Source organism: Channa argus, chromosome 4, assembly GCF_033026475.1.
Source record: "Channa argus isolate prfri chromosome 4, Channa argus male v1.0, whole genome shotgun sequence".
Classification (NCBI taxonomy): domain Eukaryota; kingdom Metazoa; phylum Chordata; class Actinopteri; order Anabantiformes; family Channidae; genus Channa; species Channa argus.
Window position 1 is genome coordinate 852,526 of NC_090200.1, and position 17,572 is coordinate 870,097.

At 40.6% G+C, this 17,572-nt stretch overlaps 1 protein-coding gene across 1 annotated transcript; it reads right to left on the reverse strand.

Annotated features, from left to right (window-relative positions):
- Positions 1-13,039: 13,039 nt before the first annotated feature.
- On the reverse strand, positions 13,040-16,875 carry LOC137125543 (uncharacterized). Its single transcript, XM_067501182.1, has 4 exons — positions 16,445-16,875; positions 15,286-15,408; positions 14,861-14,961; positions 13,040-14,314 (listed from the first exon to the last, which is right to left on the reverse strand). The coding sequence occupies exons 1-4, from the start codon at positions 16,797-16,799 to the stop codon at positions 14,222-14,224; spliced, it is 672 nt and encodes a 223-aa protein (XP_067357283.1). The 5' UTR covers positions 16,800-16,875; the 3' UTR covers positions 13,040-14,221.
- Between the last annotated feature and the right edge of the window lie 697 nt (positions 16,876-17,572).

The window sequence follows — 17,572 nt, forward strand, 5'->3', positions numbered from 1 at the left end:
TTTAGCATCAGACATGATCTTTGGTTTTGTCCACTTGATCTTTAAGACCAGTTGTCACTCTCATTCGTGCAGCTCTGTAGTTGGATTAAATCACGATGCAGCTGGGACTGAAATCTGACTATGTTTTAATAAAATGTAAGAATTAAATATGTCAGAGAGCTTTTGAGCACTTATCCACGTGGAGGTTTAGAGAACTGGGAGCAGATCCAGGAAAGAAAGACAGAAAAACAGCTTCAACCATCATTTATGTCTGTTACTAATAATTAATGAGCCCCCAAAACCTAAAGCAGTACTGGTCCACAGAAAGAGACAGGGAGACAAAAATGGTCAAATACTTTTACTTTTAATACTTCAAGCAAAATATAAATCATGCATTAACTTATACTTCAGTAACTGACACTTCTACTTTAGTACATTTTTGTACTTTCACTTAAGTACACTGAGTACTTTAACCACATGTCAGCAAAGGAGCAGAATTAGATGAATTACGTTCAAAATGTAAAAGAAACAATTTACACTGCTAAATTACCTGGTCATGTTTAGTAAAAAATATGAAACTGAAGTATTTTATTGTATTTCTCTGGAGCTTTGTGGGGTTGAACTGATTTTATTTATTTAGAATTCAATTCAACTTTATTCATTTAGCTCCAATTCACAACAAATTCATTTCAAGGCATTTTACGGAATAAAGTCAGGACCGTAATGTATAATGTGTAGAGAGAACCCAACAATTCCCCCTGGAGCAAGCCATAGGCAACAGTGGAGAGGAAAAACTCCCTTTAACGGAAGAAACCTCCAGCAGAACCAGGCTCAGGGTGGACGACCATCTAGCTCGACCGGTTGGGGTCAGAGGAAAGGGGAGAGAGAAAAGAAAAGAGCAACAACAAAACATCGGGCAGATTGGTAGGACCAGTAGCTGCACGCTGGAAGACACACAGCTTCAAAGCCGGGGGACACCTGCAGAAAGGGACAGAGAGAGGGGGACAGAGGAGGACAAAGACAACTACGGGAGAGAACACACAGAGTTAATGACATACAGTGGTGACAATTGCGGGGTGAGAGGAGAGGAGAGATGGTCAAGAGGAGGAAAGGAGCTCAGTGCATTGGGGGGTGGGTCCCCCAGCAGTCTAAGCCTATGGCAGCATAACTATAACTAACTATATGCTTTATTAAAGAGGAAGGTTTTAAGCCTAGACTTAAAAGTAGAGAGGGTGTCTGCTTCCCGAATCTGAACTGGGAGCTGGTTCCACAAGAGAGGAGCTTGATAGCTAAAGGCTCTACCTCCCATTCTACTTTTGGAAATTCTGGGAACCACAAGTAGGCCTGCATTCTGAGAGCGAAGTGGTCTACTGGGATGATATGGTGCTATGAGGTCTTCTAAATATGATGGAGCCTGACCATTCAGAGCTTTATATGTAAGAAGCAGGGTTTTAAATTCTATTCTACATTTAATGGGAAGCCAATGGAGAGAAGCTAGTGAAGGTGAAATATGATCTCTCTCGCTAGTTCCAGTCAGCACTCTTGCTGCAGCATTTTGGATTAATTGCAGGCTCTTTAGGGAGTTACTGGGGCATCCTGAAAGTAGGGAATTACAGTAGTCCAACCTAGAGGTAACAAATGCATGGACCAGTTTTTCGGCATCACTTTGAGACAGTATGCTCCTAATTTTGGCAATGTTCCGTAGGTGGAAGAAGGCTGTTCTAGAGATTTGTTTTATATGTGACTTAAAGGACAGATCCTGATAAAAAATAACTCCAAGGTTCCTTGCAGTAGTACTGGAGGCCAGACTTATGCCATCTAGGGTAACAATATGGTTGGACATCATATCTCTGAGATTTTTGGGCCCAAATACTATGACTTCAGTTTTGTCTGAGTTTAAAAGTAAAAAATTGTGGGACATCCAGGCCTTTATGTCTTGTAGGCTTGAAGCTTTATTAACTGATTATTTTCATCTGGTTCCATAGATAAATATAGCTGGGTATCATCAGCATAACAGTGGAAATTTATGGAGTGTTTTCTAATAATGTTGCCTAAAGGAGACATATATAAAGTAAAAAGTATTGGTCCTAACACAGAGCCTTGTGGAACTCCATAGCTAACCTTTGTGTGCATGGAGGATTCATCATTAACATGAACAAATTGAAATCTATCAGACAGATAAGATTTAAACCAACCTAGTGCAGTTCCTGTAATTCCAATTTCATGTTCCAGTCTCTGTAATAAAATGTTATGATCAATGGTATCAAATGCGGCACTAAGATCTAACAGAACAAGTATAGAGATGAGTCCATTATCTGAGGCCATGAGAAGATCGTTGGTGACTTTTACCAGTGCTGTTTCTGTACTATGATGAACTCTAAATCCTGACTGAAATTCTTCATACAAATTATTCCTATGAAGGTGATCACATAATTGTTTTGCGACTACTTTTTCAATTATTTTAGAAATAAAGGGGAGATTAGATATTGGTCTGTAATTGGCTAAAACACCTGGGTCAAGACAGGGTTTTTTAAGTAGTGGTTTAATTACAGCTACCTTATAGGCCTGTGGTACATAGCCTGTTTCTAAAGATAGATTGATGATATCTAATATGAATGTATCTATTAAGGGTAAAGCTTCCTTGAGCAGTCTAGTTGGAATAGGGTCTAGCAGACAGGTTGTTGGTTTAGATGAGGTAATAATTGAAGTTAGCTCAGAGAGATCTATGGGTAAAAAGCAGTCTAACAGGGAGTGGGGCCTTATCCATGATTCTAGCACTGCTGTACATGAAGATCTATCTGTAATATTTGGGGGGAGAGTTAAGGGAAAACTAGGCTCAACAGAACTATGGCTCTTAGTCAGCCTGGCTACAGTGCTGAACAGAAACCGGGGGTTGTTCTTGTTTTCTTCTATTAATGATGAATAATATGCTGTTCTGGCATCACGGAGAGCTTTTTTGTACATTTTTAAACTATTTTTCCAGGCTAAATGAGATTCTTCTAACTTTCTGGAACGCCACTTCCTTTCTAACTTTCGTGTTTCCTGTTTTAAGTTGCGTGTTTGTGAACTATACCATGGAGATCGCCTCTGCTGGTTTACTGCCTTCTTTTTTAGAGGGGCAACACTATCGAGTATTGTACGTAGTGAGGCTGCAGAATTGTCAACAAGATAATCTACTTGTGCGGGAGTAACATTAAGGAGACTACTTCCCATTGTATTAACATATGGTGAAGCAAATGATGAAGAAATAATTTCTTTAAATTTGTTGACAGCTTTTTCACTTAAGCATCTGCTATAGTGGAATTTTTCCCTAACTGCTATATAGTCCGTTATTGTAAATTCAAATGTTATTAAAAAATGGTCAGACAGAAGAGAGTTGTGAGGAAATATTGTTAAATTATCCGTTTCAATTCCATACGTAAGGACAAGGTCTAACGTGTGACTAAAACAGTGAGTGGGTTTATTTACATTTTGGGAAAAACCAATTGAATCTAATAATGAATTAAACGCAGTGCTCAGGCAGTTACTGTCAGCATCTACATGAATGTTAAAGTCACCCACTATAATGACTTTATCTGTACTAAGCACTAAATCAGCTAGAAAATCAGAAAATTCAATCAAAAACTCTGAATAAGGGACTGGAGGACGGTACATGATAACAAATAATAGTGGTTTTTGAGTTTTCCAGTTGGGTGTGAAAGGCTAAGAGTAAGACTCTCAAATGAGTTATAACTATGTTTAGGTCTAGGGTTTATTGATAAGCTACAATGGAAGATTGCTGCAACTCCTCCACCTCGGCCTGTGCTTCTAGGAACATGATAATTAATATGACTTGGGGGGTTGACTCATTTAAACTGACATATTCTTCCTGCTGCAACCAAGTTTCAGTGAGACAAAATAAATCGAATTGATGATCATTTATTAGGTCATTTACAAACAGAGATTTAGAAGAGAGAGATCTGATATTTAATAATCCACATTTAATAGTTTTGGGGTTTTGTTCTGTAAGAGGAGTAGTCTTAACTTTTATTAGGTTATTATGATTAACTCCTCTTGTTGTCATATTTACTTTATGTAATTTAGGTCGGGGAACAGACACAGTCTCTATAGGTATGTGGGAGTTGTGGGGGGGTGACAGTTGTAAAGACACTGCAGAGAGGCGTGTAGGACTGGATCTCTGCATCCTAGGCTCAACTCTGGATTGTCATACTTTTGGTTGTCTAATAAAACCAGCCATATTTCTGGATAAGAAAGCTGCACCATCTAAAGTAGGATGGATGCCATCTCTCCTAATCAGCCTAGGTTTTCCCCAAAAACGTTTCCAATTGTCTATGTAGCCCACATCGTTTGCTGGACACCACCTAGACAGCCAGCGGTTGAATGACGACATGCGGGTGTACATGTCGTCACTGGTCAGATTTGGCAGGGGACCAGAGAAAATTACGGAGTCCGACATTGTTTTTGCAAAGTTACACACCGATTCAACGTTCATTTTAGTGACCTCCGATTTGCGTAATCGGGGGTCATTAACTCCCACGTGAATAATAATATTACTGTATTTACGTTTATCCTTAGCCAGGAGTTTCAAATATGATTCAACGTCGCCCGCTCTGGCCCCAGGAAGACATTTGACTACGGCCGCTGGAGTCTCTAACTTCACGTTTCTGACTATGGAGCTGCCAATTACCGGAGTTGGTTTCTCAGCGGGTTTGTCGCTGAGTGGGGAAAATCGGTTAGAAACGTGAACCGACTGGTGGTGAACCTCGGGCGTCTGTTTAGCATTAGATCTCTTACGAACTGTCACCCAACCGGACACTGGCTTCCCGGCTGCTCGGGAACTGCCGGGGGACAGCTAGCAGGGGCTACGCTAGGTCGGCCCGCACCAGCTACCGGGGCCTGACTAGCGGAGTTGTTTTCCATGGTGCGGAGCCGTGCTTCCAATTCCGTGAGCCTCGCCTCCAAAGCTGCAAAAACCTTACACTTATTACATATACCATTATCACTAAAGGAGGCAGAGGAAAAACTGAACATGAGACACACCGAGCAAGTGAGAGAAGGAGAAACAGAGGGAGACAGAGAAGCCATTGCTAATGTTTAACTGCTAAGCTAGCGAAGCTAATATAAGTGAAATGTGGAATTTGTAAACTTTAGCTGGTTATGTTTTGCAAAAGCATGTGCTTGTGTAATACAGGCATATGTTACGACTAAGTATTAATTCTTGTGTGAAGAAATCACTTATTTAAGTAAAAATAACAGCTACAATTAATCAGTAAACAGTCTTTCGGTAGAAACCCAAGAGTGTGCAGAAACAGGAAGTGACGCAATACGCTTACCGCAAATCTGGATCTGGAATCCAGGTTGATATCCTGTCTGTCACCTCTTTGGTTTAGTAGCTGTCCTGTCTGACATTCTCCCTGTATGTGTATAGTCTATTTCCCTGCTCGCTGCCACGGTCCCAGTCTAAGTTATCTTCCCCTTTTGGCTATTTAAGTTTACATTTGGATTTATGATGCTAATTACTTTTTGTTCTCTCCTTACTTGGGTCCTTGCAATTAACTTAAGACAATTTGTGACAACTATTGAGGTTATATGGATGGATGAGTCATTAAATTATATATTCTATGTTGGTTTGTCTTTAAAAAGCCAGAATACTTTTTTAAATGTCTTGTTTCAATCAGATGAAAGCTTTACTCTGTGCCATGACAGATTAAAGCTTGCTCTTGCACAAAGGATGCACCCATTGTGGCAGAGCATTGCTTAACCACAGAACAGATGTTTGTTACTTACTACTTATAGAAACTGACCATGGAGTTTCAGAACCTTTAAACCTGTAATAATCAGTGTTGTGCTGTTTATACGTCTCACAGGTCACAAACAATCACTTTTATCACAGTGACGAGTGCTCAGAGCCTCACACACAGAAACATACCAATCTCACTGTCACTTCTTGTTGTTGTGTTGTTGTTTTTCATCACGATGGTGAAACGTTTGTGCTGAAGACAGTGATCAGATGTTCGTGACAGCACAAGCACATGGAACAAACTGTGGTTAGCTGGTGGTAACATGATGAGGGAACTTTAATTTCTCACAAACACTGTGCACAAACCACAGCTGCCAGCCTGCTAACTTCCCCAGACTATGACGAGGCCTCCACCACACCAGACTTTCAGTAAGGCTGAGGCAACGTCTCTGCAGGGTCACCTGTCCTGAGGGGACACTGTGCACTGAGGACAGAGACACACAGGTAAGTTTGATCTTAACCTACAGGAGAGATGAATCCAAATAAACTGAGAGTTTGAATAACTGGATGAAAAAGACAAGGACCAGGACCAGGAGACAAGTAGGTGAATGACCAGGTGAGCGGAGGCAGGATGTTGACGTGACTGAGGGGAGTGGTTTCACTGAGGCTCAGGATACAGGTGAGCATTTGTTTTAGTGAGACTTTGGTCAGGTAAGTAGCAGAAAGTTAAAAGGGACAATTCCAGAAGACAATGCAAACAATCCAAGGTCCTAATGACTTCTCTTCATCTAAGGTCCAATAAACATAAGACTTACATCACTGAATGGCCAATGCAGGAATCTGAGCTGAGTCAGGTAGCAGTGGTTTACAGACAGATGAGTTTCAGGTTTAACAGCAGTGTTAGAAGAACAGTAAGAGACAAAGGTTGGCTGGGAGTCTCACAGTCAGAGAGGACAGAGAGACGATAGGACAGAGAAGTGTGGGACGGGATGGGTATAAACACGCAGGAGCACTAATCCCAGTGGATGATGAGGTGAAGCTGTTGGGGAAGGAAGTGAAAACAGTAGTAGTTTGGGTATCAGTGTCCCCTGTACGAACTGATGAGTTGTCTCCATCTTCTGTCACCAAGGTTACAACAGAACAATTCATCACATCAAACATTAATACTATACTTTTTTTCAAGTCAAGTCACTTTTATTTCTACAGTCCAACATCACTGAGTACTTGAAGTACACTTACAGCCTCACTCCAGAAGATAATAAGAAAACTTAACAAGCTAGAGAAGCCTCATAGGACCAAAACTAATCCAAACACCAGGGACAAGTGATGAAACTGGGGTCAATCTGAGCTCAGGAGGTGGAGCAGCCGGTGAAGAAATGGATGTCTGTGCACTGAAACACACAGGAGTAACAGTTACTGTACAATAGTAATAGTACTAATAGGATTGTAGTAGTAATAGTACTAATAGGATTGTAGTAGTACAGTGAGTAAGTAGTTCCGGTGTCTGTTAACTTTTGTCTACTTTGTTCTTGCTTCTCCTGACACTTCTTTGTCCCGTCCCCAGACCTGATCAGCTGACTCTGTCCCCACCTGTCCACTTCTCCCTGACCACTGTTTGCTGGAGTAGTAGTAGCAGTAGTAGTAGTAGTAGCAGAAGTTCCAGACAGAATGAATGTTTTTGTGCGCCATCTTGTGTCAGCGTTTAACACAAAAGCATCATATTTTACTCCTGGGGAGTGAGAATGAGCTGTTAAAGGAGTTGATGTCTTACTTTTGCCCCACTGACATCAAATGTGAAACCACTTCGTGGCCAATTAAAACAAGAGGTTTGCACTGAGTCGACTGATGTCGAACCAATCCGGCCTTTGAACGCAGCAGTTAGAATGGTGGGTTCTGATAACACTGTTTATCCCATATTTAGTTTTGCAGTGCACCTTAAAGAACATCTTTCTCCACATGCCCTATGTGTTTGCAGGCCAAAGACTGTGGCCACACTAAGTTCAGACACATGTCCCATAACTGCAGGACAGAGGACAGAATGCTGCACAAGTTGGAAGAGTTTACAGGCAGAACACTGAAACACGATGGGAATTCTGTGATGTGGGACAAACTGTGGTATCATTACATAAGTACCTGCTCTGCTGCTTTTGTACTTTTACTTCATGGGAGCTGAGTTTTCTGATGAAGTACAGTCTGCAGTTCTCTGATGTTGGTGATTGTGAAGCTGTTTCCCAAAGTCTCACAATCACCAGCAGGATCATCCAAAGCAGATCCATGATCAGGTTCAGTATCAGAAACTAGAGAGACTCTAAACCAGCACAGCTCTGACCTGATGCTGCTCCGTCTTCACACTGAGACAAGTTCTTCACTTCCTACTTCAAACCTTGATTGTTGTATGTAAAGTCTGACTAAATATATCACAGACACAAAGTCAGGATCAGCACAAAGTGATCAAACAGAAGCACTGGGAGTGTTTGTGTGAATAGAACATATATTTCATGTTATTTGATGTTTTTGGGTCACTGATATCATTTTGTCTTGATACAAATGTTCACACTTGGACCCTGAACTTAGAGCACACTAGTAAAGTACTGTGCTTTATAATATGTGTGATTCTTCTGCACAATGATGTGAGAAAACTGGATGAAAGATTAACATTTTAGAGGAGAGATATTATGACACCAGTAACAAAAACAGAGCTCAAAGCAAAGACATTTCCTGTAGCTGCATGTCTTTTTATACAAACCATTCCAGCAACACCAGTATTACAACGGTAGTAAACACAGTGAGTTTCAGTGGTGGTAGTAACAGCAGTACTGATACAAGAAGCAGTATTTGTTTTACTAACTGTGAAAATAAAGGCAGCTGAGAAATAGCAGTATTCAGTGGGGTAGAAGTAGTAGTACTAGTAAGAGCAGGAGTTCAGTAAAATCTCGTGTCACAAAAAAGTACAAGTAGAATTGGCCGAGCTGCTGTATTGGATTGTATTAGGTTGATTAGATTAATGGTTATAATGTTGTTTATGATCAGTGTAAAATGTAATGGTTTTATTCTCATGAAGTCTTAGAACAGAACTTTTTATTTAAAGAGTAACTAGTGTCTGAATTACAGAACAAAGTAACACAGACAGAAGGAGCAGATGCAGCGAGTTCAGTGTTACTGCAGTGATATGAGCTGATGATCCAGGAGCAGGACTTGTTGCTGCTGCAGCACGTTCACCTGCAACATGAACAGAAAACAGGTTCAGCTCATCATCTGAGGACAATTCAGACTCTTTACTTAGTGCATCTGAACAAACACAGGGACATTTTAGGCCTGTTAAACTTGAGTAATTCATTTAGTAAGAACATTATTATTACAAATGTACCAGTGTCAGAGCAGATTTGAAAACACTGTGGTCTTAAACCCTCCAAATGTTACATGTCAGATGCTTTGTCACATTAAATGATCATCATTGCTAACAGTATGCTTTTAATGTTGTGGATGGTCAGTGTACACTGACATTCATGATGACCATGTGATGTAGTTGATGTTGAAGTGAGTGAAACCAATCGAGTGCAGCAGGTGTCAGCGTTTAAATAAAAGTCAGAGCTTTATCCTGATTCATCCAAAACAAAAATGAAAAGTCAATTCAGAAGCTGATGGGCTCAGTATAAACACTGTGATCCTTCCTAAAGTTCTCTTTAAACTAACCTAAGACACTCAGTTGAACTTTCCGCTCCACGTCCACCACTGGGACCTGACACTCGTAGACGCCATTGTCCAGCTGCTGCACTTTCTTCAGGATGATGGAGAAGTTTCCGTCTTTGTACAGGTCAGGAAAACTTTCCACTCGACCTCTGAACTTCTGGTGCTGCTTTATTATTCTTTATGTTCAACACAGGGCTGTTGTCTTTGTCCCTCCAGAAGATGGAGAGTGTCTCAGGTGGAGGATTATGTCCTTTGTAGACACAGGGCAGCAGGGCGTCTTCTCCTGTAAAACGCTCGATGACTTTCAGGCAGCTCACTGTAAGAAAACACCAATGTTTCCTTGAAACAGTCAGACAGAAATCACAGCAGTACAGAGACAGATGTCTGCTGATCAACAGGACAGTTTGTCAACAGCAACTGACACAAATGTTCACGGACTTAAAACACGGTACACTTCAGTCACATCTATAATTATATGAAATTTGTAGCAGGCCTATTGTAACTAGCTATTCTCTATAGTCAGGCGAACAAGATGAATATTACTGAGCAACACTTGTGTACAACGTCCATTTTAAATGTTTTTTACATCACGTTTGAACAGTTTTTTCTAAGCAGCTTTAATAACTACATTTCTCCCTGTGGTGGTTTGGATGTAGTTCAGCTTCTTCCAGTGCACATTGTGATGACACAGACCTGAAGAAAACATCCTCTAACTTCATTTATGGCTAATTGAACTCAAAAACCAATGCTGGGGGGGTTGAAAGGGATTTTTTCTCCTAACTTCAAAATGACTCCAACAGATATACTTTAGCTGAAAATGTAAGTATAGAGGTAAATGTAACTTGTTGCTATCCACAGATGTGTGTGTCACTTTATCACTGGCCGTAAACACAACCTGTACACAGGACAACACTCTGTGTCAATTACAGGTAAACTGGTTGAAGAGGTTCTGTGTCAGCACTCTCACGTTCATTTACTAATGAAGCTACTGTGCTAACTTACTGGATTTATATTGTTTTGTCTAAACCTTTGCAAGGCTGTAGATGCACATACTAACTCACACATGGATACATTGCTAAACAAACCCATATTGTGTTTAAGCTCATATTTTCATCTCGTGTTGATTTTTTCATAATTAACTTCTTATTGCATCTCATCTCTAAAGGTTTTGTTAAAAACAAATAAATATTTACAAGCTCAAAAAAATCATTATATTAATCAAAGAACACACAGGTGCATCCACAGGCTTGTTACACACTAACAAAGTTTACGTCCAGTTGAAATGTAATGTCGAAAATGAACTCAGGCTACAAACAGCAGTGTATTAAATGTACTTACGAAGATGAGTGTATTCAGCCATGTTTATCCGTCACAGGCAGATGATGTGTGACGTCTTGTAACTGTTGGTGACAAGTTGGACAAGTTGCTGGTTGGACACAAGTAAAGCTAATGACACTGCAGTTTCCTGTGTCTTGAATCCTGAATACGGACGTCAGTGTGTCAAACTAACACAATATAAAGAATTAACACGAGGAAAACCCAGATCTCACAGAACCAGGTGACAGGCAGACAGAACCCCCAACACAGCTGGGCTCACTTTATGGTGCAGGACCCAGATCACAGCAGGGTTCTGGATCATGTGCGTTTGTGCTTGTTGTGGTTCATTAGAGCAGGTTTACCCCCCACAACACGGTGTTTGCTCCATTCAGCTGAAGAAAGAAAGCGATTCAGGATCTGGATTCAGGAGGTAAAGGACCCTATTTGTCACTGAATCAGCTTCTCATGAAAACTGTTTTTTCCACAGAAAAAAGACCAACACAGGAGTCATGTTTGGATTTTCTCTCAGAAGTTGTTCCATTTCTTCTCTAATCTTTTCAGGCTCTTGGAACATTTCCTCAGTGAAGCACTGTCTGTTATTTGCCCAGTTGGAGAACAACCAAGATGACATGAGGTCCAGGAGCAACAAACGAGAAGCATTCAGCCAGTGTTAAACCACCAAACTCTCAACGGCACCTTCCTACCTGTAGTCCCTCATTCAGGCCTACAGTCCCTCCCCCAACAGAGTCTGGTAGCCTCAGCTCAGTGATCCCATGATGGTGGAACAAGCTTCAGACTCTGCAACCTCACTGCCAATATTCAAGTGCTGAAAACAGAACTCGTCCTCACCTTCCTCTTCACCTAAATCTCAAAGAAAGAGCACAGACAGACATCAGTGTAGCAGTGTAGAAAGTGTGGGGATGTTTGCTTGTGCCTTTGCCTCAAAATGCTGTGTCTAAGTATCTTGGTTGAGTCAGGTTAAAAATGTATAACCTGTTTTACCCACATATTGTTTACATATGAACAAATTTAGTTTTTGGAGTTTTGGATTCTCTATGAATCAGGCTTTGTGTCAAAGAATGGACCTGGCTTAGAGACTGCACCTCAATGAAGTTACACACTACATGAATCTGTACTGACAACAGACAAACAACTACTTTTTACAACTACACAACCAAAAAGTAACTTTATTGATTAGAAACAAACACAAAACAGCAGCAACACAAATTTATTTAGAAACAGAAGCTGCTGAAACTTTTGCATCTCTCCAAGGAACGAGACTGTTCAGTTCATCCCGGTAATAAGGTGCCCAGCGCTGGAATCTCGTATCATCATCATCCTCAGGGTGTGTGTGAGAACTGGTGATGAGCCTCCTTCTTGTGTAAAGTTGTTTTCTGTCCATCTGATGAATCAGAGGGTTTTGTCAGATTTAACGGATTCATTGACAAGTAGAAACCTGATGATCAGCACCAGCAGAGCTAATAAACCAGATGAAGACAGGATCAGGCTGAATTTAACCCGTGGAACAGGACGGATGCTGATGCAAAGGGATCAGTCGTCCCCTGAGGTGTTGTTCTCTTTGTCCTACAGCTGGACTCCTCTCCAGTAAAACTCTGAACATGAACCTGGAGCTCACTGAGAGAAAGCACAGATGTTTGCTGTTAGTCAGGGGATTTTATGGTACAGGTTCCACATCTGTGCAGCAACAGGACAATGTAAGATCATGTTTGACATGTTAAGACTTTAGAACTGCACTGGATGGAGGCTTGAAACTCTGTTGGTGCACTTCTCTCTTGCAAGAAAATTAAAGACATGCTGGATGTGGAAGCTTCTTTACTGATTACACTAAAGAGTGAAAGAACTTTGGGTTCTTTGACTTGTGTTTCACTGGAGAACCAGCTCACTTAAACCAGCAGGTGGCAGCACAGCTCAGCGTTGATGAGTCATTCAACTGTCCTGTGGAGACAGTGCTGAGTGTGTCCAGCAGGTGGACGTACTGATAGTCAAACACTGTGCTGAAGGTGCAAAAAGTCAGTGGGACTTAATAATAACTGTACTGATTTAACTTGTGTCTAATGCATCACACTGTTACTGTGTTTCTTTTCATTTGGACCAGAAATCTCACTCATGACTTTATGATCAGCTTCAGCTCGTTTGTTTGTCTTTCTGCGACTGTGGTCATGAACTACTGTCATGTCCTCAACGCTGCTTTTGGACACCAGGTCCTGAAGTAACGTTCACACTGAGTGAGGTTGGTGTTTCCCACTGCAGTGGCTTGTAGTGTCATCGTTCCCTCTGAGTGTTTTACAGTGCTGCAAAGAACTTAAGTTTATTTTCAAATCAAATATTCACTTTACTGCAATTCAAAGAACTTGGTACACAGAACTTTTTACTGCACTACACATATTTTACACCTACAATAACTTTGGTTTGACAAACACAACGTGACAAACTTTTAAAATGTTGTTATAGAATTTGACTGTACACACACACACACTTGTATTGCAGTATACTTAAAGTACCATCAGTACTCATGCACAGTGATAAATATGAGATTTTAGGTTTGTAATTATTCATGTGTTTATGTGTCAGCATTTTTTTATTGGCTCCATAACTGAACAGTTGCTATAATATCTGACAGTTAGTCAACAGCAGCACAGAAAGAAAAGTGACCTCCTACCAGCCAGAACAACACCAACAACACACTACAACACACCAACAACTGTGATAGAAATTTTCCCTCTTGGAAGAATTGTAGACAGAACTCAGCGTGATGAACCATCTCAGTTTAATACATGTCGGCATGGAGAAGAGCACATGGATGTTGGTGTCTTCTTCTGAGTTGTGTCAGATTATTTATTCTCAAACCCAAAACAGGAACCACCCTCACAAAACATAAATGAAGAAACCAGGAGCAAGCAGTTGACAGTCATCATTCTTGTCCCTTTCTAGGTTATTGAGAAGCAATAAAACCCTTTAATTGCACCTTCTTGTAGATCTTGTGACCCCAGTATCTACTGCATTGTTTTGGGTCTTATTACAACAAAGTGCCTCCTAAGATCTTAATCAGTCCTCTAAACATGACTCAACCTGTGACTTCTTGTCCTCTTTCTGACCTCTTCAATAAGACCATCTTGGTTGACTGTGTGCTGATTATCTAACTATGTGACTAAATTTACTCTATTCCCCCACACAACACACTACAACACACCAACAACTACTTTTCCACATAAGGTAAAAATAAAAATGCTCTCTTCACACGACAGAGATTTTTCACTGCAGAAACACAGACAAACAAGTGTCCAACTAAACAAGTGGACAAGCAACAAGAAGACTTCCTGTGAGACAAATCCACCCTCTGACAGGTTTGTCTCACAGACTGACAGTGGAACAGGAAGTCCTTTGTCCCAGCTGTGTGAAGGTCAAACATGAATACTACAGGTGAGTAGACCTGGTGTACAGGTACAGTCCAGGTGTCTCCGTCAGCGTCCAGGATTAGTTGGAAGGAAGCTGATAGTTGGCGTAAATATACTCTGAAGAAGCAGCAGGTGGGGGGGCTCTGACGGGGGGGAACTGGATCTCTTCGTACTGCAACACACAGGAAGAGTACTGAGTACCACACAGGAGTAGTACCACTCATAGAAATGGTAGTACTAGTAGAAAGAGATCTAGTACAGTATTGCATAACCAAAGTGTGGAGATCCTCAGTGACCCAGGTCATGGTTTTTGATTTTTGATGACATCTCTCTTAAATCTAAGAAGTAAAATCTAAGAGGTTTTAAGACTTAAAGAGCTTTTTCCCATCTCTAATAAATGTAGGACACAGATGTGTCAAGTCCACAGCTTCCTTAGCTTTAATGTTTGTGTACAGGAGTGTTGCCCAGAACAAAACTGGTCTGATAGCAGGTTGTAGTTAGAATAGTAGTAAAATCTGCAGCATCTCCTAGTAGATATAGCAGTAACTAGTATTAGTACCATTAACATTATCAGCAGAAGTACTGAGGAGTAGCAGCAGTAGGTAGTAGAAGCAGTAACTGTAACAGATAACGGCATCAGAAATAGTAGTAGCAATAGTATTATCTGCAGTAGTACTAGAAGTATTAGTACTGTGACAGTATAAATAGGTTTGTTCACCTGCTGTGAATCCAGAGTTCCTGTGTTATTAGGTGAAGGATGAGTCACCTGACGGCTACAGTTCTTCTTCTTCTTCAACCAAATCAGTGAACAAAGCAAACCTGCAGCAGAGCCTCAGCTGAGTCACCTTCAAACTGATTCCACTTCACATTCAAACACAAAGACGTAACTTTAACCATCACTCTGCTATATATACACTCACCACCTGCTGGGTTTTCTGCAGATGAATATGTAAAATATACAAGATATAGTTTGTAGCTCACAGTGTGGCCAACTCAGTTAGGAATCTAATGATCTTCCTCATGTGATAGAATGCACACAGAAAAACACTGAGCATCGTCCCTCATGCTTCCCGTCTGCTCTAGCACCAATCTAATAAGGCCCCAAATGCTAAGAGAACAACTTTAAACTAATCACAGACTCACCCAGTAAGAGGAAGACATTCAGGACGTATGAGCTGCATATCACAACCTTATTCTGACACATCACGTCGTGCTGCTGATCGTTGTTCTCTTTAGAGACGTTGTTGGGTGGACTGGGAGCAACATCTGGGGAAGAAAGACTGAAAAAGGTGAATAAAAGTACAGTAAACATGAGCCAACTGATCTGATCAGTATTTTATGTTCTGATCGTGATCACGCTAAAGGTACCAAACACTACAGAGCTGATCCTGCCAGTGTTTTGAACCTGGTTAAACAGGGGCCACAGCTCCAGGCTGTTTACTGTGACGCACTTTCTGTTTGCATTAATGCTGATACTAAATTGTAAATCTATCAATAATTTATGAGCAGAAATCAGTAGTGAACGAAAACACTCACAAAACCAGCTCAACATTGTGAAACTAGGTCCAACACATCATATTTAAACTGTGCTCAGGCCTTAAAAAGCTCATCATGGTCAATGCTTATGCTGATGTGAAGTTACAGACTCTTTTTTCTTTTCTTGCTCAGGGGGATTCAGACAATTCAAACCCTGCATTGTAAGCACCAAGAATGTACATTTCAGATTTCTACCTACGTGAAAACATGACATTGATCCATGTGAAAGATTCATATATTACTAAACCACATGTCCAAACTGTATCAGCAGAGAGCTGCAGGTGTCTCTATATGGACTCAAATACTGTAGCTGTGACTGACTGAATCAGCTGCTGTGTCAGGACACAGGTCTTTTCCAGGTCTTTTCTTAGTTTTGGCAGCTATTACAGGCACTTTATTGAGGATTAGCTAAACTGGCTGCCCCCCTTTACAAGATAGTTTTTGTCCTGGCAGAGAAGAACAATTATCACGACCAAGATTCCCCAACACAGGGTTCCCAAACTTATCCATGCCAAGGTTCCCCCAGAAAGCATTGGTTTCTGGCTGGGGACCCCCTTCTGCAAGAAAACCCATGTAAATGGTGGCAGGCAGACAGAAAGCAGGGGAACAGAAAGAAGATTTCAACATTTATATGGCACATTATACCTGATTATTTCAAGATTTAGAGCTGGACATCAACCCACTGGACTGAAAGGCTACTATGAAATCTCTGCTTTAGAAACTCAAGAGGCCTGAAAGAAGCATTTGTTAAAAAAACAAAACCAACCTGAGACCAGACTGAATGTGTCCACAAACTGAACGCTGCCATTTATCTTCCTGCCACAGAAGTACAGTCTGCAGTCCTCTGCTGTGACGTTGGTGATCAGGAGGCTGTTTCCAAAGGCTGAATATTTGGGTCTAAAAGTATAAACGTAGTACTGGGAACCAGAAGAATCATTACTGGAAGAGCGACTGATGAATCCACGAACCTGACTGTTGATCTCTGTGAACCAGTGGGTGTTTGAATTGTTCCATGAACAGTTGAGAGTGACGTTCTGACCCAGCTCCACTTTGACCTCTGTAACATTCTGGGCCTCTGCACAGACCAGAAACACCAGCAGGATCATCCAAAGCAGATCCATGATCAGGTTCAGTATCAAAAACTAGAGAGAATCTGAAACCAGCACAGCTCTGACCTGATGCTGCTTCTTAACTCCCTGATTTACAGTATGATTGTTTTGTATGTAAATTCTGAGGATCTAAACCACATAAACCATGTACCAGAAATGAAACGTACTTATTCCTAGTCTGCATCAGGAAGCACTGAATGTGTTTGGGTTAACAGATTTTCAGATATTTTTCAGATCATTCATGTATAATATTCCATTGATACATTATTCTAAAATACAAAAACTACGATCTATGATTATACTAGTAGAGTAGTAGGAATATTTCCCTTTTATATTTATAAAATAATGTAAGACAGCAGAGGGAAAGTTACATTCGACACAGCTGACAAAAATAGCAAAAACAGTTTTTTTACTACAACTAGTAACAGTACAAGTAGTAGTGTTAGTAAGTATTAGTAGTAATAGTATGTAGTTTTCAAAGCAAAAAGAAAAGAAAACTTATTTATTAGTACTATTAACAAATATAATAATAATGTCCTAATGACCTATAATTTAGATACAGTCATCTTTTAGTTGAAGACGTGGTACAACTAACACATCAAATAAGTTACTACTTACTACCAGCAATTAGAGTAGTGCTGGAAGTTACAGTAGTAGCAATAGTTTTAGAAAGAAGAGTGTTAAAAAGCCGTTAACAGCAAATAGAAATAGTAACAGTAAGTATTATAATTATCAGTACTTGTGAGCCCATAATACTACTAGCATCAGAAGTGGTAGCAGAAACA

Coding starts and splice junctions, on each gene's coding strand:
- LOC137125543 (XM_067501182.1), bottom strand. CDS start 16,799: ATGGATCTGCTTTGGATGATCCTGCTGGTGTTTCTGGTCTGTGCAGAG. Junction 14,962..15,285: donor GAATGTCTTCCTCTTACTGG/GTGAGTCTGTGA, acceptor GCTCTGCTGCAG/GTTTGCTTTGTTCACTGATT. Junction 14,315..14,860: donor GAACTCTGGATTCACAGCAG/GTGAACAAACCT, acceptor TGTGTGTTGCAG/TACGAAGAGATCCAGTTCCC.